Source organism: Rhea pennata, chromosome 19, assembly GCF_028389875.1.
Source record: "Rhea pennata isolate bPtePen1 chromosome 19, bPtePen1.pri, whole genome shotgun sequence".
Taxonomy (NCBI): domain Eukaryota; kingdom Metazoa; phylum Chordata; class Aves; order Rheiformes; family Rheidae; genus Rhea; species Rhea pennata.
Window position 1 is genome coordinate 8,311,691 of NC_084681.1, and position 17,702 is coordinate 8,329,392.

A 17,702-nucleotide genomic window follows, 5' to 3' on the forward strand; every position below is an offset into this window, starting at 1 on the left:
GACGTTTCTGGGCAAATCCCTCCCTTCCTCCCCACCTTTCGACCCTGCTGCCTGCTTTGCCTACGGCATACAAAAGAGCCGCCCGCGGAAGAAGGAAATAGCCGCCTCGGCCGGCCGTTGCCCCGCGAGAAGCCAACCGCGTGCGGAGAAGGTCACCGGGCCCTTCCCCGGGCTGAGCCCTCGGCGAGCTGGAGCTGGGCCCGCCCGCGGCTCCGGCACGGCGCCGTGTCCCGTGAAGCCCTCCCCGGGGAAGGATCCGGGGAAATCGGCAATATGCCCGTTCCTTTAAATTAAGTATACGTTGCCCGTATGAAGCAGGAGGGGACAACTCTGCTCGGAAGGACCCCCAGAGCCTCTGTGTCCTGCTGTGGTGGGATTTACCGGTCTCGTGGGGCCTGGAGCGAGAGTCGAGGTTACACAAGTTTGCTCCCAGAGTATAAAATTAATTATAGAAACGTGTGGCAGGAGGGCAGGAGTCCAGATCCATCTACCCCATCCTGCATCCACGCTCCAGAGAGGCAGGCTGCCGCCGTGGGAGGGCTGCTGCCTTCTCCCTCCTGCGATGGCGATAGGGACGGGTGGTTCATCTGGCGGCGGGGCAGTTTCGGGGCTTGGCATCCTCATAAACAGCATCCAGCCCGGAGCGGTGGATGGCCCCAGCCTCCCTCTCTCGAGTGCTGCTCTGAGGCAAGGGCACCGCTCCCATTCATCTTCCCCTTGTCACCCCAGCCCAGGCTCTGCAAAGGAGCTGAAACAAGCCCAACGGGTCTCTTTTGTTCAGCAACTTCAGTGTGTTTCGTAATCCACCTTATCATGCTGCAAACAGCTGTGCCCAGGCTTTTGCTACCGTGAAAGGCGATGCACAACCAGTGCGCTCGTTTTTCTGTGTGTGACATTGCCTGGCCGTGACCGTGGGTCCACATTTTACAGCGGCACCGGCTATAGGGGCTTTTGCCCTTTGGGCATAAGAGAGAAGATCCCAGCCCTTGCCCTGGGCAAGCGTGATGCCTACTGTGCTTTACCACGCTGGGCTGGCAAGGTTGGGAAAGTTTTTCCCCGCACAGAGCAGGGATACAGCAGGTGCCCTGGCTGCATAACGCATGCCTTTTCTGCATGCATGGAAAACTGCTTTTCTCATAGCACTAACTTTTCTGCGAATGCACACCCCCATTGAAAGGGCAGCCAGAGCTGAAAGGAAATCTCCCCTTCACTGAGCCCAAGGAAGGACTCAGCTTACGTGCTGGCCTCTCTCCTGGTGCCAGCTGCTCCTCCGGGCTCAGACACTGGAGGCGTGGGGGGTGATGGCCTTGACGTCCCAGTTATGCACGGTCTCCTGAATAGAGCTTTATATCTCCTGAAAGACCAGTGAAAAGGCTCCGCTTACCTGCCATGGGATGACTTAGCCCTTGGAGCGGAGAAGAGGAGCCGGGTTAGGCATGCACAGGCCGTGTCTCGGCGGCCAGCCCTGCTCCTGGCCTCCCTCCCACCCGGGGGGCATAAAGGGCAAATAAACACACAGATAAAGCCAGGCTGCCAATTGGTCATGTATAAACTGCAAGAGCCTGAGCAAACATGAGGCACGACGCCACGTCGGGGGGGGGGGGAACAGCAGATAGCATGCGGCTTGCTGTTCAAATGCAGAGTCACTGCAACAGTGGTTACTTCTGACGGAAAAGAAACGAAGCACAGGGCGTCTGGGGTCTGCCCTCTGGATTTGTTTTCTCTTCCCAGACAGAAACCAGGCACCAGTAGTGCAAACTGCAGCCCGACGCTCGTGCCTTGGTCGTTTTGTTTCCTCATCCAGTGGAACAGGGCATTTCGAGCAGTCGCTGGGCAGCCTGGTGTGCAGGAAGGTGAGCATGAGCTCCCTTTCTGGACCCCACGCAGCGCGACATCTGTATCAGTCCACACTGTCATTACCCCAGTGCCATTAAATCCGGTTCTTGTGTCTGTGCTGCGGTGTCCACATGCACTTGCTGATCCCAGGTCACGTTCTCTGTTGCACTTTGCAGGGCCGAAGTGTAGAGCAACATGTCTCCCACAGCCAGGGTGGCTCTGGCGGGCAGCCCGAGGCTGGGCGCAGATCACAGCAGCCCACGGGTCTTCTCTGACTTCCTGCAGGGCCAAATGCAGTGGTTGTTCATGCCCAGAAATACCTGGGTGCAGCTTTGGTCTGGGGAGCTCAACAGACACCTTCCGCTGCATCCTGCACCATTTGCAGAGAGGAAACTGGAAAGGAGGGACGGAGTTGGGTAGAAATGCTGCAGCGTTAAAATACAGTCACAGGCACAGCGCAAAACACATCCGGGATGTGCAGGTTGCCAAACGTGCCCCCCAGCTCTACGCTGGCCATTTTCCAGCGGAGGCTGCAGCCAGTGGAAATGCAGCTCCCAAACGTCCCTGCAGGGGCAAGCCCCGGAGGGACCAGGATGGGGCTGGTCCTGCCAGCGCTGCCACCTTCATCGCCCCGCGGCGGGCCGTGGGGTCCCTCAGGCCCCGGGAGGAACCACATTCCTGCGGCGTCAGGGATGTGATGACCCAGCCCTGGCCGAGGGGCCTCCCAGGAATGCAGAGCTGCCCTTTTCTTTCCATGCCTGGGACAGAGGAGAGAGAAAAAGCCCCTTTCCTCCGCGGGAGAAGGGATTTTCAAGCAGAGCATCCAGGCGCTCTCAGCCTGAGCGGCTGTGCACGGCGTGCCTGGGTTCTCGTTGCGCTAACCAGCGCTCTAACGAGCCCGTTCGCTGGGCACAGCTAGAACCCCCTGCTCCAAAAACCCGAGGTTTGGAATGGCGGAGCGGAGGCCAAGGGCTGTGGGGGTGTTCGAGGTCAGGAGCAGCCCGGGGTTCGAACGGCTTCAGGGCGCTGTTGTTCAGTGACGTATTTTCGCCACCGCAAGCACGAGGAAGTGGCTGGCGCTGGTCAGGACGTGACAACCCCTCCCAGGGAGGAGGTATTTAGGCGGGTGCTCTCCCAAGCGCTGCAGAAAAGTGACCCAATTTGCAGATGGGGAAAGTGAGGCAGTGAGGTGCCGTGTTTTGCTTGCTCCGGCGTTTGCCCAGAGTCACCGGAAGGATCCAAAGATCCCCAAATCCACTTTGCTGTCAGATCAGCAGAAGTCGTTACCCGAAAGGCGTAGTCTTGACAAAATTCTGACAAGTTTGATGGTCCAGTAGCTCCTGAAGCAAAGATTTTCTGCACCCTGCATTGTGGTCGAATACTCTTCACCCCGGGAGGAGTTCCTGTTTAAAAATGGCCATTTATTGCAAAAACGAGTTGTGCCTGCCCCCAGCTCCCGTAGTCAGGGTTAACACAGATGCTGCACAAGGCAGGCAGCGGCGGGCATGCGCGCGCCGGGGGCGACGATCCGTGCAAGCTTCGGGAGCAGCCTGCGAGGCGCGCAGCATGCGGCACAGCCAGGGGAAAACCAGATTAATGCAGCAAGGAGTCTCCAGAAGGGCTTTGCATTTGGTGGGGGAGAAGAGAGAGATCAGAGTGCGCAGGAGCCGTGATTAATATAAAATTACATACGACTTTCGTTCGCGGCCGCAGGTGGAGAGCCCCCGCGGGGCAACCTGCCGATGCCTCGGGCCGTGCCGACGCGTGGGAACGGGGTCTCTGGCGGCACGGCCACCACCTCCTCCCCCGACACCCAGCCTTGCCGCGCTCCCTTCGGGTCAGCCAGCTGGCAAAGGTGATTAATCTTTAGCCAGATTAATCTTTAGCCAGGAAAACCAGGAGCTCAGAGCTGGCCGAGAAGTCCCCAACTTTCCCTGCTGGATGGAGTGAAAGCAAGAGAGCGGCCGAAAGCGAGAGTGAGCGTGAACCCCGGCATGGGCACCTAGGCACGCGCTGCTGGGAATTTGGAGGGATGGGAAGGGAACTGAATCCACCGAAGGACTTTGTCCCACTGGCTTTGCTTTGATCCTAACCTGGGCCCGGAGCTGGCCCTGAATCCCGTCTCCCCCAGCAGAGCACCCCCTCGCAGACAAGCTGTGCTCTCCATCCCTCCGGCTTTATTTGCCGAGGGAATTAAGGTCCTGCTGGGAAAACCTCCCTGCACTTGGATAACTGCCTGCAGAGCCAGCTCGAAATGGCTTTTGGTAAACGACTGACCAGGATTAACGAGGTTCCCCTCGTCGCTGGTGGAGGGGCACAAGCAGAAGGGTCCCAGCACCCAGGGGCAGATTTGGGGGCCGAGACTCCCTCCGGGAGGCCAGTGCCTCCGGCCAGGCCGCTCGGACCACCGAGGAGCCGGCGCGTCGGAGCCCGCTTTAGCTCCGGGGAGACGAGGTTTGGGATGGGGCCGGATGGAGCAGCTCCAGGGCACGGCCGGCCCGGAGAGGAGGATGCTTTGCTTCCTACGCCGCGTCGCTGGGGAAGGCGGGGGACGCCCGCCGCGCGGGCTGCACGCGGCGGGGGAGCCGTGCAAAGCTGCAGCCGGCCGCCAGCCCCGGCGGGAAGGGGCTTGGTGACCCCAGGGGCCGGCACGGCCGAGCCACCGGGGACAGGAGAGCGATTTGCCCTGATGAGCTGCTCTCCCACCTCTTTCGGCACCCGCAGGCGTCGTGGAGGGGGGGTCCCTGCACCGCAGCAGAACCAGGCGCCCGTCGGGAGCAAAAGCGGGTCGATCCTCACCCCCTCCCCAGCGCCGCCTCCACCGGGAGCCGCCTGCCGGCCGTGCCCCGATCGCTCCCCGGCGGAGTCCGGCGCCGCAGGGGCACAAATCGGCCCTGAACCCAACCCGGAGGCCTCGAGGCTCCGAACGCCCCGGCGGCGAGCGCGGCCTGCCCGCGCGGGGATCCCGCTGGGCAGGAGGGGACGGCCGGGCGCCCGCCTCTGCCTCCCCGCGCACGCGAGCCGCCGTTCCCAGCGGAGCCGCGCTGCCTGGCGCGCCGCCCGCGAGCTGCGTGCCAGGCCAAATTCTTGGCCATTTCTAGGTCAACAGCCGCCGCTCGTAGTAGCCCGGGTGCACGGGAGGGAGGGGAGGCGAACGGGCGGCAGCAGAGCGAGCTGCCGGGGCAGCCGCGATGCTTTTTGCATCAACCGCACGAACGCTTCGTCGCGGTGAAAACCGCGGCTCAGGGGCCGCGGGGAGGCCCGGGTCCCGCCTCGCGCCGAGCCCGGCAGCGGCCGGGGCCCCAAACCCACCCGCGCGCCGCAGCGCCGGCCCTGCCCCGAGCTCGGCCCCCGGAGAGGCGCCCGCGGGAGAGCCAGGCCCCGGGGTGCTCCCGACTTTTGGGGCGTAAAGCTCAGCCCCCGGGGTCAAGCAGCGAAAGCGGGCATTTGCTTGGGGCTTTTTAAAGCAAAGTTTTCACCATTTGGAAGGCAGCGAAAAGAAGCTGCAGGAAGCAGGCTGCCCCCGACGCTCCCAACCTGGAAGGGGGCACCTCAAAAACAGGGGGTTTTGTGTGTGTTTTGTTTTTTTTTTTTTAAAGAAATCCCCGAGCCGCCGGCGGTCTCCTTGCAAGCCTGCCGAGCTTTGCGCTTGGCGCAGTGCCGCTTCCCGGAGGGGGAGGCAATGCCGGGACTTCTCCGGCGGGTCGGGACCGGCCCCGTTCCCCCTCCTCCCCCTTCCCCGCGCCTTGCCCGCGCGCCCTCGTCCCGCTGGGTCGCGGGAGGCGAGCGCGGAGCAGGACGCCGCGGAGGGAGGAATGGGGGGGGGGGGGCGGCATTCCTGGCGGCTCCGCGCGCCAGCCTTCGCGCCGGAGCCGTTGCATTGCCGGGCGAGCCGGCGGCCGCCGCTGCTCCCTCCGCCCCGGCGCGGGGCAAGTCCCGGCCTGCCGGCGCATTGTGCCGCGCTGGCGGCCGCCGGCAACGGCCTCCCGCGGGCAGCGCCGGAGGGGGCACCCGCGGCCCCCGCGCCGCCCCGAGCGTCGCTGCGGGGCGGAAGGGCCCGTCCCCAGCGGGGGGGGCTGCAAAGGGACCTGAACCGGCTTCGCCAGCAGGAGCTGGGGGAGCAGCGAGGGGGTGGGGGGGGCACCGCTTTTCCCACCGGGTGTTTTGGGGTCAGGTAATCGGGGTCCGGCCCACGTCGGGCCCTGCCTCGGTTGCCCCCGTTAAGCCGTCGCAGCGGCCGCCCGGCCCAAGTGACCGCAGCGGGTCCCCTTCTCCGGGGCGCCCCTGCACGGACGCCGGCTCCCAGGCCCGGCGAGGGGAGGGCGGGAAAAAGAAGAAGAAGAAGAAATATGGGGGTGTGCCGGGGGGGGGGGGGTGAAAGCAGGAGCTGTGACCTCCTCCAAACCACGTCCACACAAGGAAAACAAAAGGCAGCTGGATTAGCATTTCCAAACGGAGCAGCAGCAGCGATGGCCCCGATCTTTGAGCTGTTTATTCTAGGCGGTGATTTTCAATATTTAGGATGATTAGCAAGTGAAAGCAGGCTCTTGCCAGAATGGCTCCGCGCCAGCCCCGCGCTCAGTGGAGGAGAAAGACCGGGCGAGAAAAGGAGAGAAAAGAAGGGCTTACGAAAAGAAGGGCTTACGTGTATATTTTTCATCGGGAAGGGGTGACGGATGAGGGGCCGGCTGGGGCGGGGGGAACGGGAGGAGTGAATCACGCGGGACTAACGGGAGCGGTCGGGAGGGCGCCGCGGGGTCGCCCGGGGCCCCCGGGCTGCTCCTCCGGCCGCTTTCGGGGCGCGCTGGGAGGGGGCCCAGCGCCCGCGGCGGTTCGCCCGGGCCCGGAGGGAGCGCGCCGCTTGCCCCGGGGTGCCGAGCGCCGCGGGTGCCCTGGCCCGGCCCCGGCCCCGGCCCCGGGCGCGAGGCCCGTGCCCGCCGGCAAGCCCGGGCAGGCCGGGGGCCGCCGGCCGCTCGCGCTCCCTTTCGCGCCGAGCGCGCGCAGCGCTTTGTGCGCCGCGGCCCCGGCGCGGGCAGAGTTTACAGCCCCGGGAGAGACTTTTTTTCTTTTTTTATTGTGCCGCATTCCTCAGCGCCAGGGAAAGCAGCCCGGCTTTGCTGGAAGAAAAGGCGCTCCATCCTTCCCTCCCTCCCTCCCTCCCTCCGTCCGTCCGTCCTTCCCCCGCCGGCCGCCCGCAGCCTCGGCGCCCCGCGCGCCCGCTGCACCTCCTCGCTGCTGCTCGGGACGGGGCGGGGGGGGGGGGGGAATCCCATTGAAAAGAAAGAAAAATAAAGCACTTCCAAGTTTGTTTTGTTGCTTTCAAAAAGATGAACAAAACAAAGTTGTTCCAGGCCTCGCCTCGCCTGCTGCCTCCTTTATATTTGCCCCCCCCCCCTTTTTTTTTTTTTGCTTTAAAAACCTTGACTGGCTCCAGCAGGGTAGATTTTTTTTTTGTTCCTTTCCCCCAGCAGCGTCATTTTTCCCCCCTGCCACGGAGGGGGGAAGCTGGTCATGGTGCTTGGTGCTCTTCCTTTTCAAGCAAGTTCTCAACAGCAGCTAAGCAGTTGTGTCTGGCAAAACAAAAATAAATGAAACAAAAGCCAAGGGGGGCTGCCAGCTTTTCGCAGCCTTGCCACGAACACTATTACCATGCAAAAACAGAGACGAGATCCCCCTGCATTGCAACCGAGGAACCAAGAAGAGGAACAGCCGGCGCTGGGCTTTTCTGATTGCTTTTTAAGCTCACGGGTCTGGTGCCCCTAAGCCACAAGGCCCTGCCTCCAAAAGCATGCCAGACATGGGGACAACCCTACCTGGTCCAGGTGGCCATGTCCCATCCTCCCAGCATGAAGCTCCCCCAAAGCAAGCACCAGCCAAGACTCCCCCAGCACCTGCAGCTCCTATTTTGGGTTGAAAAAGGCCAGATTGAGAGCAGCTGGGAGCTGGGTGGTGCTGGCATGGTCCAGCTGCTGCTGTGCTGGGTCATGGTGTAGCAGGTTGGAGACCTTTGAGCAAGGGGTTGAACTGGCCACCTCCAGAAGTCCCTTGCAGCCAGTTTATCCCATGATTGCTGGGAGCAGCATCCAAACGTGAGGCATGGAGAGACACCACTGGGTTCGATACCAGCACCACTGCTGGCATTGCTCCAAGCCCAACACCCGTGGGCCATCCCAGTGCAGCCCCCATGCCCGCCACCACGGACGGGGTTCCCGGACCTCCTGTCCCAAGATCGGGAGAGCTCCTGCCGCCTGCCCGCAGTCTTGGCTTGTTGCTGGATTTACGCTGCTTTTTACTCCCTGCCTTCGCAGAGCCCGATCGCTTCGCGATGTAATTGGCCTCGCGAGGGTTCGGCTATTCCTGTGGCTTTCGTGCAGCTCCTCCTGCCGCTGCGTGCCCAGGGGAGCTGCGGGGGCCCCAGGAAGCGGCTTTTTCTGCTGGCCTCCATGTCAGGGTGCCCTCAGCTCCCCTGGGTGGAAAATGGCAGCTCCGCATCTTCTGCCTTGTGGAGGGCAGCCGGGCAGGGGTGCTGGTGTGGCCCTTTGCCCCCCCGTAAAGCCGGTGAGTGATGACCAGACCATCCAAAACCACTTGTGTTTCTCAGGACACAGCTGGAAAGAGGCAGTGCCAGCTCTTTGGGATCGAGTACTTCACCCTGGAGCCTGATGTCTCTGTAAATGAGATGCTGGAAGGAAAGAGGAGCATGGGGACCCACGGGACCTCTCACCATGTGCCTGGTGGCCATGCTCGCCGAGCTGGGGCCAGTTTCTAGCTCTCCTTCCCTGCGTACGAGGCAACTTGGGCTCCCTGTACTGCACTTTCCCACCCTGCGCACTTAGGATAACAGCAAATTTTGGACTGCAAACCCTGTTGGGACATCTTCTTCTCTACGTATGGCTGCTCCAGGCAAGGGACCAAGGTGATAATCACCACCCAGGTCCAGCATGAGGGCCACTTGTGGCCACCAGCCCAAGGAATGTTCACTCCTGCTTCCCCATGCAGCAGCTCCCTGCAGGGGAAGCAAAGGATGCTCCAGGGTTAGAAGCATTTCCCAGGACTCAGGAGGTCAGGCATGGCCACCCCTCTGCCGTACGGATGCTGTGTAAGCAGCACCAAGCATTTTGGTGGTTTGTGCCTCAGTTTCCCGTTGGGGGAATTACCATGCCCACTGTGGAGCAGGGGTTAGCACCCACGCTACTCCCTCCTGCTGCCCGGGGATTTGGATGCACAAACAGGTCTGTGATGGAGAGATGCTGTCTGCCTCCACGAGAGAGGTTCAGCCAGAGCCAGTCTGTGCTGGAGGGAAACGAGGAGGCAAACGTCTTTCTTCCCCCACCCCTCAAATTTCTTTCTTTCTTTTTTTTTTTTTTTCTAATTTGTAAATAGCTTTCCATGAAAAATGTTAAACTGCACACGTATCTTTGCAGTTCTTTAGCATCGATATGGAGGAGGCCCCCAAAACAGGAAAATGGGACAAAAATAACAAATAAAAAAGAAGCACCACCAATACAAGTACATACACCTACGTGGAGCCCCAAGGCCGCAGCGAGGTGCGGCGGTGCCCGGGCAGCAGCAGTACCTCCCTGCTTGGAAACGCAGCCCGCGACCGGGGCCGCTTGCTGTCCGGCAGCATCGCGGTGGCCTTCGAGCCTCGTGACGCAGCCACCCCAGCCCCGGTTTCAGAGGCTGCAGACGGTAGTTCGCGTTGAGCCGGTGGGGCCGGGGGAGCAATGGGCTGGGTGAACCCACCCTGTTCACCTGCCCCTAAATGTAGCACCGGGAGGTCAGTGCCGGGGTGACCGACGTGGGGACCAGGGCTCGGAGCTGCCAGCCCGTCCCTCGCTTTGCCGGGCAGATCCAGGCCTCACGCTGCCGCTGCTGGCCTGGAGCCTGCGTGCCGGGGCGGCTCTGGCCACCCTGTGCTGGCTGCGGCTCTCACCCTCTCTGCCTGAGCCGCTCCCTTGCAAAGCGCTGTGTTTACAACCTCGGATGCAAGTCACTACAAGGGGTTTCTTTTAGACTAATTTATTTTATTTTACACTACAACTAGGCTCCAGCTAAGTTATGTTGCTCACATCGAAAGTCCTAAATTCTCTCGTAACCAAAAAAGAATATCTTTATCATCTTCCATTCTCCGGCAAGTCTAAGATACACCACTAAAGCTACAGCTTTTACCTTGGCTAACTAACAGCTACCTTAACTCTAATAGCCTGTAGCAAAGGAGAGGCAAAGAATCCAGTTCTCTAGCGGTTCAAGTCAAGTTTTAGCACAATTTTGCTCAGCTACTGTAACGTTTCTATGCTGCCTAGACCTACTTTGCAGATAGAAACCCTGCCACGCTGTCTCTACAAGCGGAGTCAAAGGGCCAGATCTCCAGTCCATGTAAACCACCACGGCCCTGGCTGCTATCCCAGCTGACGGTCTGCTCCCGGTCAGACGGTTCGAAGGCTGCGGAAACACTGAAGGCAACCAAGCCCTTTCTCACCCGGCTTTCCAGGCGCTCAGTGACACTGCAACGTCTTCTGGCTGCTTTGGAGATACTTTTCGCCCGTGTGCCTGCTTTGGGAAGGCGGCTGGCCGTGGAAATCGCTCTGCCGATGCCTGCCCGGCTGCGCTCCCCTGTGAGGGTGACAGTGGCACTTCCCTCCTGTGGCACCGCGGGAAGGTGCAGGGTGACCCTGGTAAGCTCACTGGTGGTGCTGAGTGCCAGCTGTTCCTACAGGACTAGGACGTAGTGGAGCAAAACGGGCTGATCTGTCAGGTCAGCGGTGGAATTTCATCTTCGTTGTCATTCCCAGAGTCTGTTGGACGCACAGTCTTTGGCCTGAGATTCACGGGCAGAGCCTGGACCCAGATTTTATTCCTCCTTGGTCTCATCTAGAGCTTTGTATTTCCAGATAAAGAGCGACTCCACTGGTGACAGCTGCCGTTGGCCACGCCGTGAGGGACTGCACGCAATGCGCAGCGGCCATTTACCTTGCTCCTCACCCACGGCTCCCCCAAAAGTTCATCTTAACTGGGGTCCTGCATCATCCTGTCGGATGCTCAGAGCCTGACAGATGAGCAAAAGAAATGGAGGGCGACAGTTTCAGACCAGAAAAAGCAGAGAGGTTTTGTCAGCTGTTGAAAGACAGAGAAAGTTTATGGTGGTGCAAGCCTAGACCTACGGCAACCATGGCAAGGATGTCAGGTACAGAAATAAGAAAGCCACTGCTGGGAAAGTCCCAATCCCCTCTGCTCCTCTCCTGCCGTGTTCGTTTTCTGGATTCATAGCAAAACTTGTTGCTGCCGTTGCAGGAATCCTCCCTTGCATATTTTGTGAGAGCAGATATGCCACACACTTCATTCTTAATTTGCAGAATAATAAAGACAAACCTTTATACCTTAAAAATATAAAACCACCCCCAAAACTGTATTTCCCCTGCCTCACACTAAAAAGAATATCTAATGCTAAAAATATAGGTTTCTTTGAATATATAATATATAATAGATTATATAAAAACATCTAAGAGACAGACTTGCTGATTTGCATCTGAATTTACAGACCTTTTCTTCTTCTCTAGGCACAATTCAGGAGGGAGGCTGAACTCAGAGAATCCAGAAGGGACCTTTATTTGCCTGCTAGCTAATTATCACATGTTATACCTAGGAACTTCCCTGGACAGAAAAAAAAAAAAAAAAAGGAAAGAAAGAGAGAGAGAAAGAGAGAGACAAATGGACAGAAGAAGGGTTGAGGAAATTGCACATAGTCTATAGAGTCCTAAGCCACTAGAAGTATCATTTCTTGAATCTAGTTTAGCAGGTGCTCGCCTTTAGCCCAAAAGGAACAAATGCCTTGTCCGTTTCCATGAAAAAATGATAATTCACATTTTTTTTCTTTAAAAGTAAAAAAAAAAAAAAAAAAGTACTGTTATATATATATATCTTCTCTCGAGGAAACTCAGTGACCAGAGACTTCTGATGTGTTCTTTAAAGATGTACCAAGTGATTCTTGCATTATTGTTTTTTTTTCCCCCGGTGTTTCTGTGAATATTCATATTCTGAGGCTGATAAAAGTCACCGTGTATGTCTCTGTCTCTAGAAAATCTTGTCCCTTTTAAGTTCAGCAGCACGGGGGGAGCATCCTGCTAAAGGTAAAGTGGTATGTGGGCTTGGTAAGGTCCTTTAGATCATGAATGACCTCTTATAAAAAGGATCCCACACTGCTCCAGTCATTCACATCAGCTGGCAAACAAGTGTCGTTGAGTTCAAACAATTGGTCCACGCTGACGGAGTTTGAGAGGTAATCGTTCCTCCCTTCATCCCAGGGATGCTGAAGGAAAGAAGTGGCCATGAAGGTTTCATCAAAGTCCAGGCTGTTCTGGTTGGATTCGGTCAGGACCTGGTCGTGCCCAGTGGGGCACCACTCCTGCGGACAGTCGATGTGTCGGCCGTGTACTGTCAAGTCCACGTCTCGAGTTATCGGGCTGATTGGAGGTGTGAGCTCCAGATCCTCAAAAGAGGAGAAATCACCATTCAAGGTGGTGTCAAAGATGGCTTCCCAGTCAAAGTCACCTTTCAGCGATCCCAGTTCTGTTTGTTCTTCCTGGGTGAGCAAGGGAGAGCTGGAAAGCCGAGCCGACTTGGCCGTCCGTTTGGGCAATGGTTGCTTGCGCTTGTGGCCTGCTTTTGCATCTGCTGGATTCCAGTTCTGGTCGCCGGTAACTTCTTCAAACTCTTTCAGCAGCTGCTGCGACTCCATATTGACATTCAGGACATTATTGCTGGTCCAAGAGGAAGCTGCTGGGCTTGTGACAGACCTTGCCTCTTGCTGGGCTCTATTGGTGAAGGCTGGGTGGATCTGCACTGGCGGCATCCTCCGTTTTTTGAAGGCGCCGTTCATGAGCCGGTCGGCATATTGAGGGTCGATCTTCCAGAAGCCACCCTTCCCTGGCTCATCCTTCTCTCGAGGCACCTTGATGAAGCACTTGTTCAAGGACAAGTTGTGCCGGATGGAGTTCTAAACCCAAAAGAGAAAACAGCAAGGTTGAATGACTGCTCTCTACTGTGGGACCTACCTGGATGAGCAGACTAGAGAGGCTGGTGGAAAAGTATATCTTCAGCAAGGACCTTTGGCAAATAGACAGAAGAAATCATCAAGACAGAAGACATTCCAGGCTATGTGCCCAGCAGAAACTCCCCTGCCCCAAGTCATTAGTGCAGTTTTCTTGCCTCTCCTCTAATTCATCCAGAAATGGCAGCAGCCAAGGGGTTCGAGCTAGGACTTGCCAACCAACAGAAAATTTATGAGAAACTTTCTTTGGCTTTAAACTGGGGGCACGAGGCTTTGGATCACACAGTGCACTGGGAAAAGCCAGCCTAACCTGCTCTAAGCATGGAGCTAAGTTGAAGGAGATCGTATGGAGGAAGAGTAGGGACTTTATGCTAGTGTGGCCATAGCCCATTATAAATGGCAACGTACAGTAGTATCATGAGGGAACAGCACCATTAGAGCCCTCCTTGGACCCCCCAGTTCATCTGTGCTTATTACCAATGTTGAAGAGAAAATACATTGACAAAAATTAGCTCTCTGTGCCTTTCTGCTACCCCTGCTGTCAGACTGATGCTAGAAACTAGATGGGTCAAACTATAGTAGACAGGCGCATGGGCTCTCCTGCAAGTACTGAACAGCTCTGGGTCAGCTGTGCTGGGGTCCCCAAGGCAGACCTGAACTGGGGTGCTGGAGAGTTGCACACCCAGAGTTTGGGTTCACTTAGGTTGCCCATCATATTTGTTCACAGAGGTGCGTCCTGGCCTGGGGAAGCTTGCGATGAAATTACTGCATCTTCATCCACCACAGTCCAAACTGGCTGGGGGTGGGGAGGGAGTTTCTGCTCCTGTCGTGCTGTTCTGAAACCCTGAATGTGCCCAGGGTGATGTGAATAATCAGAAAGGAAACTCAGTTATTGGGTAAATAACACAGCATTGGACTTCACAAAGCCAAGACTGTATTAAGAGATTGGATATGGTAGAGTTTTTTTTTTTTTTAATGTTGCCTGGATATCTTTATGCTTATTCATCCATAATCCGTAGTGCCGACTAGCAAAAACAAGGCTTGAATGCTTAGAGCTGTTGAAAAACACACGCGCACACATACATACACACACACACACACACACACACACACACACACACACACAACAAAACCCTCCTCTCGGCTGAAGCTCCTTGGGTGTGTTGGCTCCTCTCCAAAGTACTCAGCTCCCACAGGAATATATCCATCTCCCCCCGGAGTATGGGTGGCATGACCTTTCGAGTCTGTCTTCATGTACGGGAATTGGGGTAGGGGATGAGAACATAGCCTCAGTGGAAGGAGAAAAAAGAAAAAAGAAAAGGAGAAAAAAGAAAAAAGAAAAGGAGAAAAAAGAAAAAAGAAAAGGAGAAAAAAGAAAAAAGAAAAGGAGAAAAAAGAAAAAAGAAAAGGAGAAAAAAGAAAAAAGAAAAGGAGAAGTCTTGCAAATGTTCCAGACTACAGCAATTCCAAATTTACAGTTTAATGAAATTTTACAAGGCTCAGAGAATTGCAGGCAGAATTCCCTGCTCCCTTTCTCTCCTCCCCATCCCAAATTTCATTCAGCCTGGCTGGGCTGCCGTTTGTTATTACGCAGCCAGTTAACATATTTATCATTCCTCCTTGCAACAATCTGGTGAACCCCCTGCATCTCTGCAGAGAGGGACTGAAAACTTTCTTTCTTTATTAATAAACACATTTAATTAAAAATGTGGTGATTATCCAGCCGTGAGTTTGCAGGAGAAAGTCAAAATGTGGGCAAACAACTCCTCCCCTCTGAAACACTCTTGTAGATCCACCAGCACATAAAACGGCTGGGTTCATGCCGACTTTCAGAGGTGGAAATGTCCAAGGAGGCTCCTGTTTATGTGAGCCATTGCTACCTGCATGCATAGCCCCTGGGGTTGCTCCTGGCAGTAAGTGTGGGACAGATATTCCCCATTCACCTCTTGGTCACAGCTCAGCCCCTACCACGTGGGCAACACAGTGAGGAGCTCCCTGGCCCACGGTGAGCTGGGCCACAGGGAGGTTTCGAGGTGACAAGCAGCACTAAGACCTCCAGGCCCAGTTTTCCTCCTCTGAGGGAGGCTGGTGGACCGCAAGTGGCTCTGGAGAGGGACTGAGATGGTTCCCTTCCCCTTGATGGTCTTCAAGGGCTGATGGAGACCCATCTCCCCTGGGAGGTGGTCAAGGCGTGGGCAGCAGACATGCAGCTCTTTTGCCTGAAACCACTAAATTAGCCTCTAAGCTGTGCGCTGTGGATGGTGGAATCAGCAATTAGGAATAACCCATGGAAGGATGTGTCACCCAGGTCCCTCCTGCCCTTGCATGTCCCACAATGCCGCCCTTACTGGCAGTCCCTTTGCATGACAGAAGAGGAGCTCCAAGCCAACACAGCAGGGAAAAGCCCATGTGCTTTAAGCTTTTCCCCGAGGTAAAGAACCCAGGGCTGCTGTCTCTGCTCCCTGGGGGATAGGGAGGCAATTGGTTCTGCCTCAGGCTTCCTGCTGAGGTCTGACCAGCTTGTCACAGTGATGGACTCTTTCACCTGTCCTCCCTGAGGGACAGGCAGCCCTGCTGGAAAGGAGGGGTGACCTCTCCTCCTGCTCCGTTTGGAAAGCAGCAGCATTCTTGTTCTAAACAAACCTGGTGAGGGATCTTCCCAACAAGTGACATCTCCCTGGGGGTCCCCTACATCCCCTCTCCTACGCTTGTCTCTCAGCACCTACAGAAAACACCTAAAATCAGTGATATTAGGTGTTTGCTTAGCCACTGAGGGGCCTGGGGCAGCTCGGAGGGCTCTGTTGTCAGGCACCTTCCTATGGAGGCTCTGCAAAAGGTGGAGCAGGGGGACAGAGACGCCTTCCCACGGGGGCTGGTCCTGTTGCTGCGAGGAGCTGCAGGCACGCGCAGTTGAGCAGCTGCCTTCCCTCTCCTAAAATGGCCCTGGCTCTTCCCATAATGGCTGGCTCCTGGCTCCTCTCCTCCATAGCCCTCACGGCTTCGTCATTTCTGAATGGCGAAGCTCCGACCGGGGCTCTTTCTCCCATACGGCCCCTTCTCGGCACCTTTTCCCCAGGCATTTCCTCTTCCACCTGCGTTTCTGCTCCTTCCCTCCTCTCTGTGCTGAATTCTTCCCTCTCTGACACCAGCCCAGGTGGAAAAATCTGGGCCTCTCACTGGCCCTGGGGACATGCTAGATAATAACTAACTTTGCGAGGGCAAATTCCTGTTTACATTGAGAGCATCCCACTGCCAGCAGTTTCTGCCTGCTCCTCAATGCTGGCACCAGGCTAAATACCTTGGTGGGAGAGGAAGACCTGCTACTGCTGCCAGGGAATGTCTTCTTAAGGTACCAGCATCATGACAAGATTCTCATCTCTGAAGACCCATTTGAAAGTAGCAACCAGATCTCCTTTGCCCAAACAGGGACAGGGTGCGCTGGCCACCCTGCAGAGTGCAGCCTCCTCCTTACTTCCCACCGGGGCAGTTCGGAGTACAAGCAGCTCCAGCCTTCGGCACTCAGCCTTCGGCACTCAGCCTCACATTGCATGGTAGAGGGCGCAGAAAGTCCTCCCCCAGCCCCACCGGCAGGTCCAACTCCAAGAAGAAAGGAAGGAGGAAAGAGAAGGTTTCCTGGCCACCTACCTGCCAGGTGGGGTCAGCATGCCGAAAGTAGCAGAAGTTGTCAGTAATCCATTTATAGATGGCGGAGAGGGTGATTTTAGTCTTCTTGCTGGCTTCCATCGCCATGCAGATGAGCGTGGCATATGAGTAAGGTGGCTTTACATGTGGGTTGGTCTTGTAGTCTATGTCTTCCATGGGTTGAGCGTGCATGCCCAGGCCGAGGTGCGCAGTCCTGGACGTCGAGGAGGAGATGGGCTTGCCAGGGGTGTGAGGCATGCCCATGCACGCGGGGTCAGCAGCCAGCGGGGAGCATGGCGCCGCAGAGCCGGGGATCTTGTGGTAGTCGTGAGGGTCGGCACCACTGGGCAATGAGGACGACTTGCCCACGCTGGCGTTGATGATGGAGAACTCCTGGAGCCACTGGAGGCTGGTGAGGCTGTCGTCCAGATTGCTCGAGTCCCCCATGCTGCTTTCCTGCCCTCTCTCCTCTTCTGACCGGAGGTTCAACCAGCCGTCAGCCATGCCCGGAGAGACCAGAGCGGGCAGGTCCGGCACCCACGAGGTGCACAGGGGCAGGGAGGCCGCAGGGCAGATCCTGCAATAACGACAGGGAGTCGCTCTACACTCCGGCAGGCAGCCAGCTCCCCGGTGCCCGGGCAGCTCTGCGGCCCAACGCTCCCCAAGCCGCTCGGCGAAACCCATCCCCGGGGCCTCTCCGCGACATGCTGCGACGCCTCCTCCTCCCCACGGTGCTTCAGCTCGCGTCAGCTCTGGTGGAAACTCCCTCCAACCCGCGCCCGGGGCACCCGAGCCGCCCCGCTTGGCCGTGAAAGCCCAAATCGTGCCGTGCAGCCTGGCGAAGCGCGGACGCCGTTCCCAAAGACCCCGCGTGCTGCCGGCGTCCGACGCGTCGAGGAGCCGTCCCCGCGTTACCGCCTCTGCTAACTTCCGCGGGCTTCGCTTTATTTTGCCTTTTTCCCTCCCGCCGGGGCGCTGGCATCTCCGAAAGTGGCGAGGCTGAGCCCACCCCAAGCACTCTCGCGCGCGGCCTCCTTTCCGCAGCCGGGGGGAGCCCGACTCTCCCGCGATGCCCCCTCGAATAACGGGATATTTAACGGTCGAAGGGGGGGGGGGGAAGCGCTGGGGCAAAGCCGGCCCGGCCACCCCCAGCCCCGACGGCTCGCCCGCCCGA

The 17,702-nt window shown here is 57.4% G+C and overlaps 1 protein-coding gene across 1 annotated transcript; it reads right to left on the reverse strand.

Annotated features, from left to right (window-relative positions):
* Window positions 1-11,930: 11,930 nt before the first annotated feature.
* FOXJ1 (forkhead box J1) lies at window positions 11,931-17,032 on the reverse strand. The gene is made up of 2 exons (XM_062591974.1): window positions 16,532-17,032; window positions 11,931-12,832 (listed from the first exon to the last, which is right to left on the reverse strand). The coding sequence occupies exons 1-2, from the start codon at window positions 17,030-17,032 to the stop codon at window positions 12,017-12,019; spliced, it is 1,317 nt and encodes a 438-aa protein (XP_062447958.1). The 3' UTR covers window positions 11,931-12,016.
* Between the last annotated feature and the right edge of the window lie 670 nt (window positions 17,033-17,702).

Excerpts from the sequence above, each read along its gene's own strand:
- FOXJ1 (XM_062591974.1), bottom strand. The coding sequence starts at position 17,032 with ATGGCTGACGGCTGGTTGAACCTCCGGTCAGAAGAGGAGAGAGGGCAG. Across the intron at positions 12,833-16,531 it reads ATGCTGACCCCACCTGGCAG|AACTCCATCCGGCACAACTT; the intron begins GTAGGTGGCCAG and ends TTTTGGGTTTAG.